Source organism: Ruditapes philippinarum, unplaced genomic scaffold (genome assembly GCF_026571515.1).
Source record: "Ruditapes philippinarum isolate M1 unplaced genomic scaffold, ASM2657151v2 ctg5240_1_1_1_1, whole genome shotgun sequence".
In the NCBI taxonomy this organism is placed as follows: domain Eukaryota; kingdom Metazoa; phylum Mollusca; class Bivalvia; order Venerida; family Veneridae; genus Ruditapes; species Ruditapes philippinarum.
This window is the reverse complement of record NW_026854358.1, coordinates 30713-46843: the sequence shown is the minus strand read 5'-3', so window position 1 is coordinate 46843 and position 16131 is coordinate 30713. Positions and strand designations below refer to the sequence as shown.

Sequence of the window (16131 nt, the reverse complement as noted above, 5' to 3'; positions counted from 1 at the left end):
ATGTTTTCGAAATTACTTGTTATTTTAGGTCACATCTAACACATTAAGGTCTTGAAACGTTTACTTTTTAAAATAAATATCACAATTAAAAAAAAGGAAATATATCGTCATAAATCTTAACGAAAATGTTGTGATTGCAGAGATGTTATCCTGTAAGTGGAGTTCACTGCGTGGGAGAATGATATCTTATATGCTCACCGGCCCTTTAACAATCTTTGAAGTGTTACTTCCGGATCGTTGAAACGTTATTGATATTGATTTTATCGTTAATTTTTGTATCATATCAAGCATTTCCTTAACATATTTTGTTACAATCGAAATCACGGCATTGTTAAAAGTTGGAAAGGTTTACTTGAGTCAAAATGAATATATTTAATGAATTAAAATCGGAAAGTCTCATTCCAGCGGTAGTTATACTTGCCTTTTTAATGGTAGTCGGATTTGTTGGCAATTTGCATGTTCTTTTCGTGTACGCTTTTCGTGTAAAACCAACAAACCACAGGATTTACATAATATTTCTAAGCATTCAGGATATCACTGCATGCACAATTCTTATCCCTCTAAGAATTTATATATACAATAATTTATGGACTCACAGCAATGTTTTCACGTGTAAATTTGGAAGTTTTATGATGTGCTTAATTCTTACTGGATCGGCATTTACCCTGATTTTGGTTGCAATTGACAGGCAAGTGTGTTATACTTTACACAATTTTTTCTTATTTCCTTGTTAAAATAATCATTTATCATTTTTTACTTGTATTTGTTTTAAAATTGTAAGCGCTCTGAACTGATACATTAGCAATTATGATTTGTAAGTGAAACTGATGATTTATTAATATGATAAAGGTTGCGTTCATTGAACGCCGCCATTCCTTGTCGATCTTCTTTTTCATGTTTAACAGTGATTGCAAAATCAATTCAGTCCTAAAACCATTACAACATACCAGTAAATAATACATGTTAATATTCAACAAGTCCTTATTTTTGATGCTCTGTTTTTGTATAAAAGTTGATATTGTCCAACAACATTGACCTGGCACTCTTGCATTTGACCCTCGGTATATTCCGTAAACTTTACGATCTGCTTGTAAATCTATATGAATGTAAATATTGAATTGTTAAAATTGTGTAACTTAAAAATCCATCTTAGCGCAGTTGGTAAAGGACTTTCACTTCACTTGAAGAATGTAGACGTAATCTGGTAGTTCGAATCTGGTAGTTCGAATTCTATTACAGCAACTTGTTGTTGGTTTTTTTTTCATTTTAATTTTAAAATTATAATTAAAACTATTGCAAATCTTTTATTTGTGTGCACCATCAGTGTGGTATTTTTAATAATTGCCTTTATAGCGTGTATGCGCTAAATCACAAACGACTGCATAATGTCACAAAAAGAACCGTTGAAAGATACTGTTATAAAATAAAATATATGATTGTGTATAAAAACACCACGTAAAAGGTTTTTCTAAAACCAGGTCTTGTAAAACTATTTCAAATTAATTCTTGCAGGTAAATTTAAAAAAAAATAACGTGGTGTTGGTAAAGATTCGAACCATAGATCTTCAGATCGGTAATCCGACATCTATACCAATACACCACACTCTCTGACAAGTGAATTTAGCAAATATATTATATATATTCGGTAGATACTGGTCAGTGTTTATTCAAATGACCTTTACGAAAATTAATGAAGTGCCAGGTCAATATTGTTGGACAATATATGTTAATATACAGAGAGAAGAGTTACATAGATATAGTTTGGTTTACAACCGAAGTTTGATTATGTTAATGTTATAAATTTTTGACAAGTGTCCCATTTAATATGATGTGATATTCACCGACAGATGACATATTGACCGAGGCGATACTACACCCAGTGAATATGATTTCATGAAGTTCTGTTGCTTATAGCTATATTTAGGTCATATAATAATTTCCAATACATCCTCATTGTGACTGTTTTTCATTTATTTAGGTACCGTAAGATATGTAATCCACATGGGTGGCAGATAAAAAGACCAATTGCTAAACTGCTATGCTTCGTGGTAACGTTGTGTGCATGTTTTTGTTCATGGCCTACAGCAGCGTTAGGTGAGGTGAAGAATATTTCTGTAAATAATAAAACAATCTCAATGTGTAGTACTATTGATGGGTATCTTAAATATCAACTTTATCATCGTATTTTCATGGCAGTGATATTTTTCGGTTCGTTTTGCATTTTGGTAGTTCTTTATGTGTGTATCTTAAAATCAACATCCACTTATCATGTCAAAGAAAAAGTTAATGAAACGAAACAATGTGGATCAAGTTGTTACGTTGTGAACAGTTCTAAAGAAAATTTAATTCCAGATGGAGAAGGCATTGTATCTATAGACGAAGAAAATAAACAAGATAAAGTTGGGCGTCAGACAAAGTTAGACAACAAAAACTTAACAAAGTGTTCCACTGGTCAGGTTGTGACACAGACATCAAATGAAAGTCAACAAAAACAAAAAAGGACCAGGCGGATAACTCTTGCTTTCACATTAATAACAGTGTTTTATTTTATTAGTTATATCCCATTCATATCTCTGGATATCTTTCTATTACATGGTTTGTTCACCTCCACATCACCTACTATAGATGTTTTCATTGCGATACACATTGTTAGCTCCTGTGTATTCATCAATAGTACGGTTAACTGTTTTATCTACAGCTGCTTCGACGGTCGATTCAGAGAAGAAATAGTGATGTTATATAAAAAGTTATGTTGTAGACACCAAGAAACTGTTTGAAACACAAAGCAGGAATCGAATATTATAATGTACCCTACCAAAAACAGTATCATTGCCTTATATACTTAGTTTGATTACAGAGTCTGGTATTTTACGAGTTATAAAGTTTTTAACAGGTTTTATGGACCTACATAAAACGGTTTCTTGCAAAACACCTTTTATAAACGGCCATATAACCTGTCAGAATCTTAATGACGAGTTTATAATAATGAAAACTCCCTTTATAAGAAGGAAAAAAAGATTTTTTTCCTAAATCGACTGCACCCGTATACATAGATAACATAATCGTCATGATCATCCAATGAAAAATGACGTTACAAAGTTGCAGTACTTTAAAATACAATTGCCTGTATGTTTTTTTAATTTGTTGTTGTTTTTTTATGACTTTGAAAATCGTATTTGTAAATATAAACACACTGTGATTAGATACGTTTGGTACAAATAATTGCAAATATTTAAAAGGGTGTTTTTTTTTTCTTCCGGAAACATTTCCAATTCCAATGTAAGAGAACAAAATACTTTTATGCAATATAAGGAGTTTCATGCCTTTTTATATATATGCATATTTAAAACATAATAAAGTTTCTTCAAAAAAACGTTGTCATCTGTGTTGAACACTATGTCGTCTTTAATATGCATAACTGACGCTACAAAATAAGAATTTCATGAAATTTAAAGTTTACGAGATATTTGCATGAATTCAATACATAAATTGATATTGTATTAAATTGTACTTTGTGTTTTAAAATGTTATGCAATTAAAACAGACCAGTTAAAGATTAGTGTTTGCGTTTTCGGTTATTAGAAAATACAGTGTATAACAAAAATTCTTTGAAGTTACCTGGTCAGTTTACCTCTTTTGGCTAAAGTTACTTAAAGTTGTAAGTAAACTTGACAAACATTACTTGTTCATTTCTACAAAATGTTTTAGAAGCGAACGTTTCTTTTTAAAAAGTACCTTATCCCCATAAATTGTAAAAATTGTAATGAACTGCTTCCTGCAATCACTTTCTTATCAATTTTCAATGGCCTATTTTACAAGTTTTTGTTAACGATTAAGTGGCATATGCATGTATATTCAAGGTTAAAATTCTATATCAACTCTGTTTGGTGTTTGTATCAGATTTTTCCTATTACCAAATTAAAATTTAACACATTCTAAAGACATTTTTATTTCTGAATGATAAATCTGAATCCGTTTGCTTTGTTTTGTGAAGTGGTTGAAGAAGAGATAGTATAAAAATATATTGCACTTCACCATTTGCGACTGCATCTAGGATGATCTGTTTTAATCTGGCTCAATTACTTGTAAATTTTAGAAGCCAAATAAATATCCCATTTAGGTGAAGCCTTTTGTAGCACACTAACGAGAAAGCAGACATGTTTTACAGTATTCCGTGCGTGTTTCCATTTCTGACCTATTATAGAACGATTCTCTGTCATCAACTTTTATCTATGTCACCTTACTTGGTTAATTCATATTGCAGTACATTCAAAATATCATATTGAGATATAAACATTGAAAAGAAGCATTTTTGACCTCACCTCACTAAGCTAAATATATTGCTATCTACCTTCCCAAAATAACTAATTCTAGAGATAATTGTTATTATTTATTAACTATAACTGCCTATATAAAACTATTGAGTTTTCAGGTTACTCATTTCAACATAATGTCCAGTTGCATTGCAAAATGCGATCTCCGAACATACTATCAAAGCATAAACATAAACTAAAACATAATCTTTTAACATTCGCAAAGAGCACTCGTTTCCAACATATTCGTTTAAATAAAATAGAAATGGCATCTTGAGTGTAGAATTGTACAGTTATTGCTAACATGGCATCACAAGATATATGTATATCAGGGCTTTGTGATTAACGTTATTGTTGTCTTATAATAGATAGCGTAAGTAATATAACTTTTGTCTTTTATTCATATCGATTTCAATCAAGGCTTTTATTAAGATTTTGTACTTGTTAAACATTAGCAATATATGACTTAATGAACATATCATCATCATTCACGGTGTATAGCCAATGACTAGGAAGAAAACCTTTGCCGAGACATCCTTCGACCCTGCAACTGACATAGTTCGCTCCAAACACGAGAATATTTCATGTGGAAAGAAGTAGTTATTTCAAAGAGAAATAAAAATTGATGCATATATTCTGCTGTATTGATCTCAACATACCAAATACCATATAAAATTTAATCAGATTTTGTTTATCAGGAAACAGGAAACAATTGTTTTGTTTCTTTATATTTATAAGTTACATTACACTTCTTTAAACCTTTTCATGTGCAAAAATCAATGTTTCTTGTTGTTATCTGATACTTCATTGTTCCTTTTTACGTTACCGAATATCATTTTTTTAAATATAGCCATGCTAATGCATATATTAGCTGAAGAAAGATAACTCTTCTAGATTCAAATGAAAATAAAATGAGGTTTCGTCGCAGAATAAGTTCCCTGCAATGAAATAGGTATGTTTTAATTTACATTTAAGAAGACAAGATTTCCTTTCAAAGGAATAACACTACAAAACACAAATATCGAAACTGAAACTGTTTTATCTAATTAAACGCCTATTTCTATATACATATTCAATGGCGTTGTACAAAAGGATAATAAAAGTATGTACATATAATTTTGATAAAAAATCACTTATGCACGACAAATGAACTACAAAAAAATATAAGTAAAAGAAATCAGCCCCTGCAAAATATAAAGTGTTAAAAACTTAAAAATAAGAATAGTTATAAAAAATAATAATAAAAAAAAATTAAAAGAAAATAAATATTAATGGTTATTTAAGTAAAATTTTAAACACATTTCCACATCTCGATCAGTTTAAAGCCCAATCACAATCTTAAAACAATGCGTAAAAATCTCTAAAGTAGTAGGTTTTGACATTTTTCTTGACCATGTCCAAAGTCGAAGACTGTCTTATATACAGAGGCAATTTATTCCAGAGAGTTGGACCAACGGTACTAAAACTTCTGTCGTTAAATGTTTTCCTTTTGTTAAAGGGGACAGCAAAACAATAATCAATATTATCAACAGATCTGAGATTTGGTCTTTTTATGACAGGTTTGTGTAACAGTTCTGTTAGATAAACCGGAGCATTGCCCATGAAACAGTTATACATTGTACATAGTATTTTAAAATTGATTCTAGCTTTAATTGGTAACCAATGCAGTTCAAACAAAGAGTCTTTGGAACTATCATATTTTCCGCGTTGCAAAACAAGTTTAGCGCACATATTCTGGATACGCTGTAATTTCTGTAACTCACTTTCTGAAATGCCAAACAATATAGCGTTGCAATAATCCAAATGTGAGATTACAAGCGACAATACTAGGATTTTTGTGGCGTCCTGAGTCAGATATTTGCGAATGCTCTTTATTCTCAAATAATTTAACATGGCAGTTCTACACTTGGTCTTAACATGTGTTGAGAATCTTAGGCCCTCGTCTAAGTAGGCACCTAAGTATCTTATGACACTGACATTTTGAATTTTATCACCGGCGATATCAATTTCTTTAATTGAACATTTACCAAGTTGGGCTTTACTACCAAACATAATGAATTCTGTCTTAGTGGTGTTCATTTTGAGTTTATTGGCATTCATCCAGTCATTGATGATTACAGCACTGCCTTCAAGTTGCTTTATAGCGTTAAGTTCATTGGTCACTGAAGTTGGTCGAAAACGTTGACTAGCAATGTGGTCATCAGCAAAGCCGTACACAGATATGGTTGGTGGTATCACATCAAATAGGGTTCCCGCATATGTGAGATAGAGCCACGGACCAAGACAGCTCCCCTGAGGTACACTGCATTCCAGCAATCGTGGAGTCGAATCAGTAGAATTAACACTGACGCGACAACTACGAGGTTGCAGGTACGAGTCCACCCATGCTAACACGGTACCATTGACACCATACTGACTGTGTAATACGTCGAGTAGAATGTTGTGGTCAACGGTGTCGAAAGCTGCACTTAGATCTATTGCAATTAAAGCTGTCACCTCTTGCTTCTCCATACCGTCTAGAAGATCATTGACAAGTCTGAGTAAAGCAGTCTCACATGAATGATGAAGTCTGTATGCTGACTGATTTTTGGGTAACAAATTATGGGTATCGACATGGTTATTTAGTCTCTATCAGTTTTGAAAGAAACGATAAGTTACTGACAGGCCTGTAGTTTGACAATTGTAATTCTAAACCAGACTTCTTAAGAAACGAAATAGTAGTATTTTTCTTTTTATTCATCCTTTCAAGTGGAAAGCTACAACCATTTTTATCAGGTTTCCTTCTTGCTATGAATGTATCAAAACATGTTTTTATTCGATGTTCATGACATGTAACAATAATGAATCCTGATCATATTCTGCACTTCATTCCCAGATTTCATAATATGTAACTTTCATAACATGTAACAGTAACACTAAAATCGTAGTTTCCATTACAAATTACACATAAAAAATAAGTAAATGGTCTCACTTTAGGAGCAGTAGTCCAGTGGTAGGACACGCGCTTAGGGATCGAGAGGTCCCGGGTTCGAACCCCACAAGGGGCACTGCTAATTTCCTTGAGCAAGAAATTTACCTGCGATTGCTTCACTTCACCCAGGTGTAAATGGGTACCTGCGAGGGTGGTATAATTCCGTTGCGCCAAAGTGTCGGCTGCACTAAGCGGAGTTAAAAGACTCCCCAGGGAGATTGATAGATAGATACCAGTAGCCCGATGACCAGGGGTAATAGCTGTAAAGTCGGTGAACGTGCGTAAGCATGAAACTTAGACTATAAAATGCAATTACTTTTTACTTTGGTATGTTATTTATACTTATCTGTTATCATTTTTTTTATATTCTGCTTGACAGTTATTATCATATTACACTTTTAGATATATTTATGAACAAAGGGAAACCCTGGTGGAATATTTTATCACTGCAAAAACAGATGTCACTTAGATTTTTTTAATATTTAAGTTATGCAGCGTATGGGTTATACAATATAATTTCCATAAAATACAAAAGTATCGTTTAGTAGTTTGGTTACTGATAGTATTTAGTACAATGATTGCTTCTGCTTTGTAATTTACAAAAAAAACTAGAAGTCATATGGGACTTCTTGTTTGTTTTAGCTATACTTTCTTTGGGAATATTTCCTGCAACTAGCAAAAAAATAAAGAAAATAAGAATCCCTAAAGAAAGCCCAACACGGCAAAATTAAAAATGTTGCAGGCTGGGTTTGATTGAGCCTGTTCATGGACGGTACTGTCAAGTGCAAACTACCGTCCACGACCCCTAGCACCGGTTTAAGCAGAATTCAACATATAACATAAACTGGTACAATTTTGAAACATCCGCAGGTATGTTCATAACACTAGTATAAATTCTATCGCACTGTCTCTTCTGTATATCCAGGTCAAGATCGTTGTAACTATACTAAATTTGAAGAGTAATTATGTGCAGGGTTGTAGTTCATTTTCAGTCTTTTCGTGTTAATGTGAATGATGATAAATTAATGCATAATTGTTGATTTCGTTTATCAATAGAGTAAAGACTTGCTTAATTTGATAAATATTTAACATTTCCTTATATTAACGATTCTTTTGATTATAATTTGTTATCACAATAGCTGCACATTTCCGATCTTGTGTTCCTGTACTGCATCTTTTAATATGTTTTCCGTTGTATTATTGCTATCTTGGTCGATCTATAAGTTGCCATCGGTTACATTTTAACAAAGTTCATTTTATTGTTAATAAATGTTTCACCACACAGCTGATTAAAAGTTTTACATAAAATAAAATGGCTGATGAAATAACCTCGGAAAGTTTTATTCCAGTTGTGATTATTCTGTCTTGTATAATGGTTGTTGGATTTGTTGGTAATCTGCATGTTATTTTCGTATATGCGTTTAGGATAAAGCCAACAAACCATGCAATTTTTATTATAGTTCTGAGTATTTACGATATCAGTGAGTGTACTGTTCTTATACCTTTGGTGATATACATATACACCAATCCATGGAATTATGGCAGTGTTTTTATGTGTAGAATCTCCCGGTTTATGATGGGTTTAATTTTCACTGGATCTATATTCACCCTACTATTAGTAGCTGTTTACAGGCAAGTAATTTTTATGATAGAACACCATTGACGTCAATATAAACATTTATACATACCATATTTTATAGCCAAACCGCTAACTCTAGTATTTATTGAAAATATTCTAATTTTACTTAGCAATAGAAATAAAATAATAAAGTGGTTACAATTTATTTATAGTGTTTGTTTATGGTCTTTTAATGGTGTTCCAGATTGAAAATTAACATGATACTTATTAATGAAATATTGAGAAATATTGATGAAATAAAATGAATGTTTTCATTTTTCGTATTTTCACAGTAAAAATTATTTTTAACTGCAGTGAAACATATTTTCCGCATTTTCAATGACGTCTTGCCGGACTACTTTCTTTTAACACAAAAAATAACGGAAAGTCTTTCAGATAGTAAAGTAAAAAAAGAGACAAATGTAAATAATAAACAGAAAATTAAACTTTTTTCTTTAAAAACATGATTTATTTTCATCTTGTGGCATGAGAAATATCATATTTCACTCGTGGCTACCGCCACTCATGAAATATTTATTTTCATACCACTCTATGAAAATAAATCATGTACATGTTGTTGTGTATTTATAGAAAAAAAATTGAATATCTGCTATTTATTGTCAATATTATGGATGGTCTAAAATGTATATCTTTGTCTGTATCATAAGTTTATTCATGACCGACTCTCTGGTATTAATGTTAATATCAATACTCTTCCATTAATTAATGTCATGTGCTTTGGAAAACAGTGTAAGCATGCTGTAAGAAGTTGATTATATTTTGTTTAAAGACAAACGATTTCATGGTGGTTTGAGTGGAATGTTGATTTGTCGAATACTGTGATATTTTAACAACGGAAACTATCGTTTGCAGTTTAAATATGAGGTGTAATTGGTTTATTTATAGGAATGTAATCAAACTGGTGGGTCAGACGAGGTATTCAAAAAAGTAGATTGATCTCCTCATGAATCAAATAACAATAGCTCTTTATTGATCAAGAATGTCAAGTGGCTTTATATCTTTGACTCGCATGAACGTGATGTTAGTGAATTTCCTCATACCTATTTCAACGTGTATATCCAGTAACGCAGGCCTATGAATATAACGCACGATTCACGCGTCCAGGAACCACGTCCCTTCTTCAAAGGTCAAGGTCTCACTTATATTATGAAGGTGGTTCATGCTATCACAATTAGAGATTTCAGGTATATTAATACAAAGAACAATATTCAGCAATTAGTTACTTTCATTCTCTTTTCTTTCCATAATACCTGCATGATTAAGAAACCTTTTCGGGGACATTCGTCACTTTGGCGACAGCTCTTGTTTATAACTTATATATCATGTCTTAGTTTCTGTTTTCATTTCAGGTATAGAAAGTTATGTCGGCCACATGGCAGGCAGATAAAAAAAAGAGTTGCTAAACTGCTATGCTTTCTTGCTGCGATTGCTGCCTGTGCATGTTCGTGTCCATTACTTGTATTCATTGAAGTAAAGACACACTCATTGGAAAATAAAACATTCACAGTGTGTGATATAGTTGAAGGGTACAATAAGTATGTCCTTTATCATCGTATAATTATGGCACTGGTGGTGTTTGTGTCTATATGCGCTTTGGTATCTATGTATGTATGTATTATAAAAGCAGCATCAAGATTGCACACCAAAGAAAGCTTTGGTGATGTTCACAAAAGTGGTGTAACAGGTTTGAAGCATATAAAACTAAATGTTTTAAATAGACATAAAGAACTATCAACTTCATGTATAAAGATTATTGATTCGCCAGAAGTCGGGTATAATCAAGATAACATTGAGGGCAAGACAATAGATAACAGCGAGACTTTAGCCACCTGTTCATCCAACCAAATCAAAACAGAGACAACGAATGACAATCACCAGAAAAGGAAGAGAGTGAGACAAATAACACTAGCTTTTATATTAGTGACAGTGTTCTTTTGCATTAGCTATATTCCATCTACATCTGTGGACATTTTTCTAAAACAAAGAAAACTGACCTACCCGACCTACTCGTATCTCAGTGTAGATAGTATTATTGCAATACACATTGCATTGGCCTGTGTATTTATCAACAGCATAGTAAACTGTTTCATCTACAGCTGCTTTGACAGACAATTCAGACAGGAAATAGGGAGACTATATAAAATGTTATGTCGCAGACGAAAATACCGACGATCCAATTAATACATAAAAACCTCAGAAAACCATCTAGTTGGACTTTCTCCTGACCAGTACAAATGATAAAGATTTAATCAATATAGCTGCACGTATGGATTTATGGATTAGTAATTTTTCGACCTCACTATGCAATTTATTTTCAGTCTAGGTACCAAATATTCAGAGGTGATATAAAGGTACATGTATTAAATAATTTAAGAAATTTTCTTGTTACTTTAGAAAATGACCAAATGAAATGCTAATTGTCTTGTCAGTCTGTCCGTCCCTAATTTTACAAAAAAAATAAACACGCACACGCCAACGCGCGCGCACCTACGCACACACACACACAATCACACACACCGCTTTGAATCTGTCAACAAACAGCATGTTCCAGTGCTGCGATTTGGATGTTTCAAAAATAAGTGAATAGAATATGTATGTCGTATCATGAAACTGAATGGGCTGGGTATATGTTACTATATGGTAATCTTTCTACACTATGTAACATTTCGTGTGAACAGTTGAAAGTCAAAATAAGTTTTTATTTTGCCATAATTCCTTTTAATTTAATAATTTACTTTGCCTAAACAATAAATAACGCAAGGATCCAAGGAAAATTTCTGTAAATATCCCTTAGAATTTACCTGTTATGTTCAGATTATAAAAAGAGTTGGGCAGTCTTTTATTCTTTATGCACATTAAAATTTTACCCTAAACATTGTCCAACATCAACTGTTGTTCAAACACAATTTAAACAATCAATCTTTTGGAATATGAAGACAATGGAGCTGAACTTGACTATAAAAATATATGCATAATGTCACTTTTGCAAGAAAACACATACAAGAGCCCGACAAAGCAAGAGAAAAATGATGATTTAAAGAGATCAATTTTTATAAAGCTTCGACCTTTTATGTTCAAACCAGTTTTGTCTGTGACTCTAGCCGTTCCTGACCAATTTGACTGACGAGACTGATCGTCGTTGGGCCATCAAAAGATTCTGTAAGTTAATCTATGTGTGAGGTAACCAGGTAGTCAGAGGGTAGTTGTATGACAGGTGTTTTGTGTATTGACATTTTCATGATTTGTGAGTTGTTCATGACAGGTGTTTTGTGTACTGACATTTTCATGATTTGTAAGAACGCCACATTTTCTTAAACCTGGTATCCTGCATGCGTCCCATGTGGAATGTTTTATTTTACTTTTCTCCATTTGCATTACTTTATTTTGAAAATGTAATATATTAAATTAAACATTTAAAGCATAATTACTTGTATAATTTATTTCATTTGTTCCTCTTTAACGATTTTAAAATCTTATTCTTAAATACATTCACACGATGTTATAGAGATATTTTAAGCGTGAATAATAACAAATATACATAGTCAATCTGCATCTCTATCAAAAACACTTTTTTTTTACGTATGATTTATTAACAATATGAAGGGGAGATGATGTCTCTCCCTGCTTTACTACAAAATAATCAGTTAACTTTCTATTTAATCAGACACACACATTGACAATATTGTACTTTCAGCATGTTTGTTTTAAAACTTAAATGATATATCATAGCTTTGTAACACCGCACTTTGGGGCCAAACGCACTTTGGGGTCCGACCCCAGAGTGCGTTACGCACTTTGGGGTCCAATTTCGACCCCAAAGTGCGTTAAACAGGTACATATGCATTTTTTAACATCAGGCAAACGACCGCACTTTGGGGTCATAGAAAATTAATGTTTATTATGTTTTAAATAATATATTGTAGTCAAAGCGAATGGTAAACAAAAATCAAGTATTAAATAGACGCAAAAAATGTGCACTGGATTATAGTAGAATCAATAGGATTTTAAATGGTCTTGATTAGTAAGTGAAGAACTTTCACCAAATAAATCACCTAACAAAGAATCTGTTTCAATTATTTAGCTTAAGGTGACAACGGAGTCAATTATCACTGAAAATACCTAAAATGAGATTTTTTGCTTAGTATATTTATCAACCTTTTCTGAACACATTCGTGATTTAATTTTGGAAGCAGTTAGTCCAAAAAATGTGTTTTTAAACGTTTTAAAACGGTACCTGTACTATTTTTATCTGCTATCGCGTAACCTGTCAATTATCGATAACGCTCCGCCCCCTGTTGAGGCATCAATGAGGGAAATCGGTAGTTCCATATATGCGTGAATTACCGGTCCATACTGGTCCATACTACTCGTAATTCATGTATCGTACAAATACTGTACATCTTTTATGAATATCGTCTACCTTTTATTTAGCCTTTTTTATAAAATAAGAAATTGTCGGCCAATGTACGTAACATAATGTATGAAACATAAATAATTAAGCATAGCGACAAATCGCACGACCACGGGGTTGATTAAAAATATAGTTGCTAAATTATCCATAATGTGTGAAAATAATTTGTCTGTCCCGTTAATCTGATAGATATTACATTGAGTTTATGGACTTTTGTACGGATTCAAGGGCTTGCTTTACATTCAGCCTCGTTTCTAACAATGTCAAGTAAAACAACAACAAAAAACAGACAACATTTTTTATGTGAACGCCTATATGACTTGTGGTAAGGTCTCCCTGACAAATTTCTAAACCATTTTAGGTGTCTAAGGATGATTATTTCTCTATGAATCAATAAAAAAAGATAATAAAATAAATTATCAGTGAATGCTTTGAATAAATTGTTCGCTAGTAAATCGAACACAGTACCAATAAACCTGGGAGAAAGTTTGGAATTTATTGTATATCCCAGTAGAAACTGGATCTCTATGCCGTGCATAGATGATTTTCATGATAATAGAAGTCAAGAAGGTCAGATCATAATGATCGAGTGATACCTTTTATTTCTATTAAAATATGTGAAGCATTTATATCACTTTTGAGGAAAAAATATATAAAATCCCGTTCTTATTTGTACATCTACCATGGACTTTAAAATACTGTCAGAAGCTCAGTTTTTTTGTTATTTTAATTTATATTTTAACGGAATTTCATACACGAGTACACAGATAGAGTGACACTGGTATAATATAATAATAATGCTGATGATAATAATAATAAACTTCAAATGTGAAACAATTAAATACCCCGCTAGCGGTGCACAAATACGTCCCATTTCCCCCCACCGAGTGCCTCAAATTTTACCGAAAGTCACGTGACATGTGCAACCGATACCAGACTAACGGTAAATCACGTTAAGATGTGAAGAAATTTCTGTTATAAACTGATATTAATCAGCAACTTTTTAATTGGTCAGATATCACTGGGTCATAAAATGTTGTTAGTGTATGTTACCGCAACTTGTGACCCTCTCTGGTGCGATATTTGTGTATTATGTAATTATTTAGCGTGAAACGTAGGGGTCCGAGAGAGAACAGCCAATTTATGACGCTTCGTTTGGTGCGGATCGGACTAACTTTGAATCGGCATAACTTTTTTAATAATCAAGCAATTAACATGCGGTTTAAAGCACATGAAAGGGAATTCATTTACGGAGGGAACCGTGTCAGGGATTTTTGTTTGCTCAATCAGCGACTTAATTATCTTTAATTACGTTACATGTATGGTGAAAAAAGTCGCATAAAATGTTTGACGTTACGTAATATTTTTTTGAGAAAAGATAGACAAAATTTGAGACACTGTTCCCCAGATATTATAAGTATGTTTATTTTCCAAAAGTTTGATGACAAAAAAATAAAAAATGACTTTGATATGACGATTTAAAATTTTAGGATTTTTATTAAAAATCAATCATTTACAAAGACATTTTTTTCAAATATGTTATTTTTTATGATGATCAACGACATTTAATGCACAAAGATTAAATAAATAACAATTATTACTAAAATAAGTTGGTTTAAATGACATTTATGTGATTACCACGGAAAGTGTCTGTTGTCACCTTAAAATATTTTTTTTTTTCTCAAATTTTCCATGTGTTTTAAAAGAATGTACACCGTTTATTAACTCCATTGTTTTTAGCTAAATGGATTATTTTCCCGTTTTTTATTTACACATTTTATAGAAATTCTGGGCAATCGTAGTAAGACATTTTTAGTAAAAAAATGTGCCTGATAATATGTTGAAAGAGCCATTTATTTAGCTAAATGTGACATATTAGAAAATTGACTAGGTGTAGATGCGGCTTTAAGTAGTAGTCCGTACAGGCAGTACTAAAAATATCAACTATTTAAGTAGTCGCACATTAAGAGCGGAGCTTCAGAATAATGTAAAATTCTTACTGGGGGTATAGAGGGGATTGTGGGGTATCGACCCCCCCCCCCAGGGTTAAAAATAACGATTTAAAGGCCTATTACGCTTTTATTTGTTTTTCTTAAAAGCTTTTTATTTTAAAGTGTTTTTCTATATAGTCCAAAAAAATTACACATTGGCCAATTACCTGAACCATCTTTTTCATCTGTTGCTTTTTTGCATGATGTGTACAGTTATAGTGAATTAGTATTTTATATGAAAGTCAAATACTACAGTGTTTTGACTACTTTTATGACAAATAACGCTACTTTATTCACGTAACAAGCATCTTACATTTCTATGATACCATTATTTTAACATTATAAAATTCATGTTTGCTCTTTCTAAAGAAGTATGTAAGCCTCTTGCGAACGGTTGTAACGGAGCTTACAAAAACAATTAAGTTTGTTGATAAGCTTAATTATGTATTTGTAAAAATCACTATTTATAGTCCGATCGAAAAACTTGATGTTTCACCAGAACATTGCAATAGAGTATATTTATAGGTCTTTGGAAAAAATATTAACTGCATATTATTTCATTCCCAACATATGGTACTCAATATGGCACCAAAAGTTATCAAGTAAATGACTGACAAAACGGGACATTTTTCGCAGCATCTTTTAATTTGAGGAATACACAATTTCTGTACTAGAGTATTTTAAACGGTGGCATAAAAGTGACATTTGCATTTTTTTAAACATTTTTTGTTTTGTTTTTCATAAATATATTTAATGTCGTACATATTTTTTGTTAATTATGAAAACATACCTTTTTTTAATTTTGC

The 16131-nt window shown here is 32.1% G+C and overlaps 2 protein-coding genes across 3 annotated transcripts; both read left to right on the top strand.

Annotated features, from left to right (window-relative positions):
• Positions 1-213: 213 nt before the first annotated feature.
• Positions 214-3559, top strand: LOC132739916 (neuropeptide Y receptor type 1-like). Of its 2 annotated transcripts, XM_060727746.1 has the most exons (3): positions 214-688; positions 1979-2094; positions 2353-3559. In XM_060727746.1, exons 1-3 carry the CDS (start codon positions 363-365, stop codon positions 2775-2777), a joined length of 867 nt encoding a protein of 288 aa, XP_060583729.1. In that variant the 5' UTR covers positions 214-362; the 3' UTR covers positions 2778-3559. The 2 variants fall into 2 exon arrangements, with proteins under 2 accessions (XP_060583729.1, XP_060583728.1); XM_060727745.1 differs by having other exon boundaries at positions 1979-3559.
• Positions 3560-10068: 6509 nt separating this feature from the next.
• LOC132739914 (uncharacterized) lies at positions 10069-12347 on the top strand. Its single transcript, XM_060727744.1, has 2 exons — positions 10069-12137; positions 12186-12347. The coding sequence occupies exon 1, from the start codon at positions 10070-10072 to the stop codon at positions 11102-11104; it is 1035 nt and encodes a 344-aa protein (XP_060583727.1). The 5' UTR covers position 10069; the 3' UTR covers positions 11105-12137; positions 12186-12347.
• The last annotated feature ends 3784 nt before the right edge of the window (positions 12348-16131 follow it).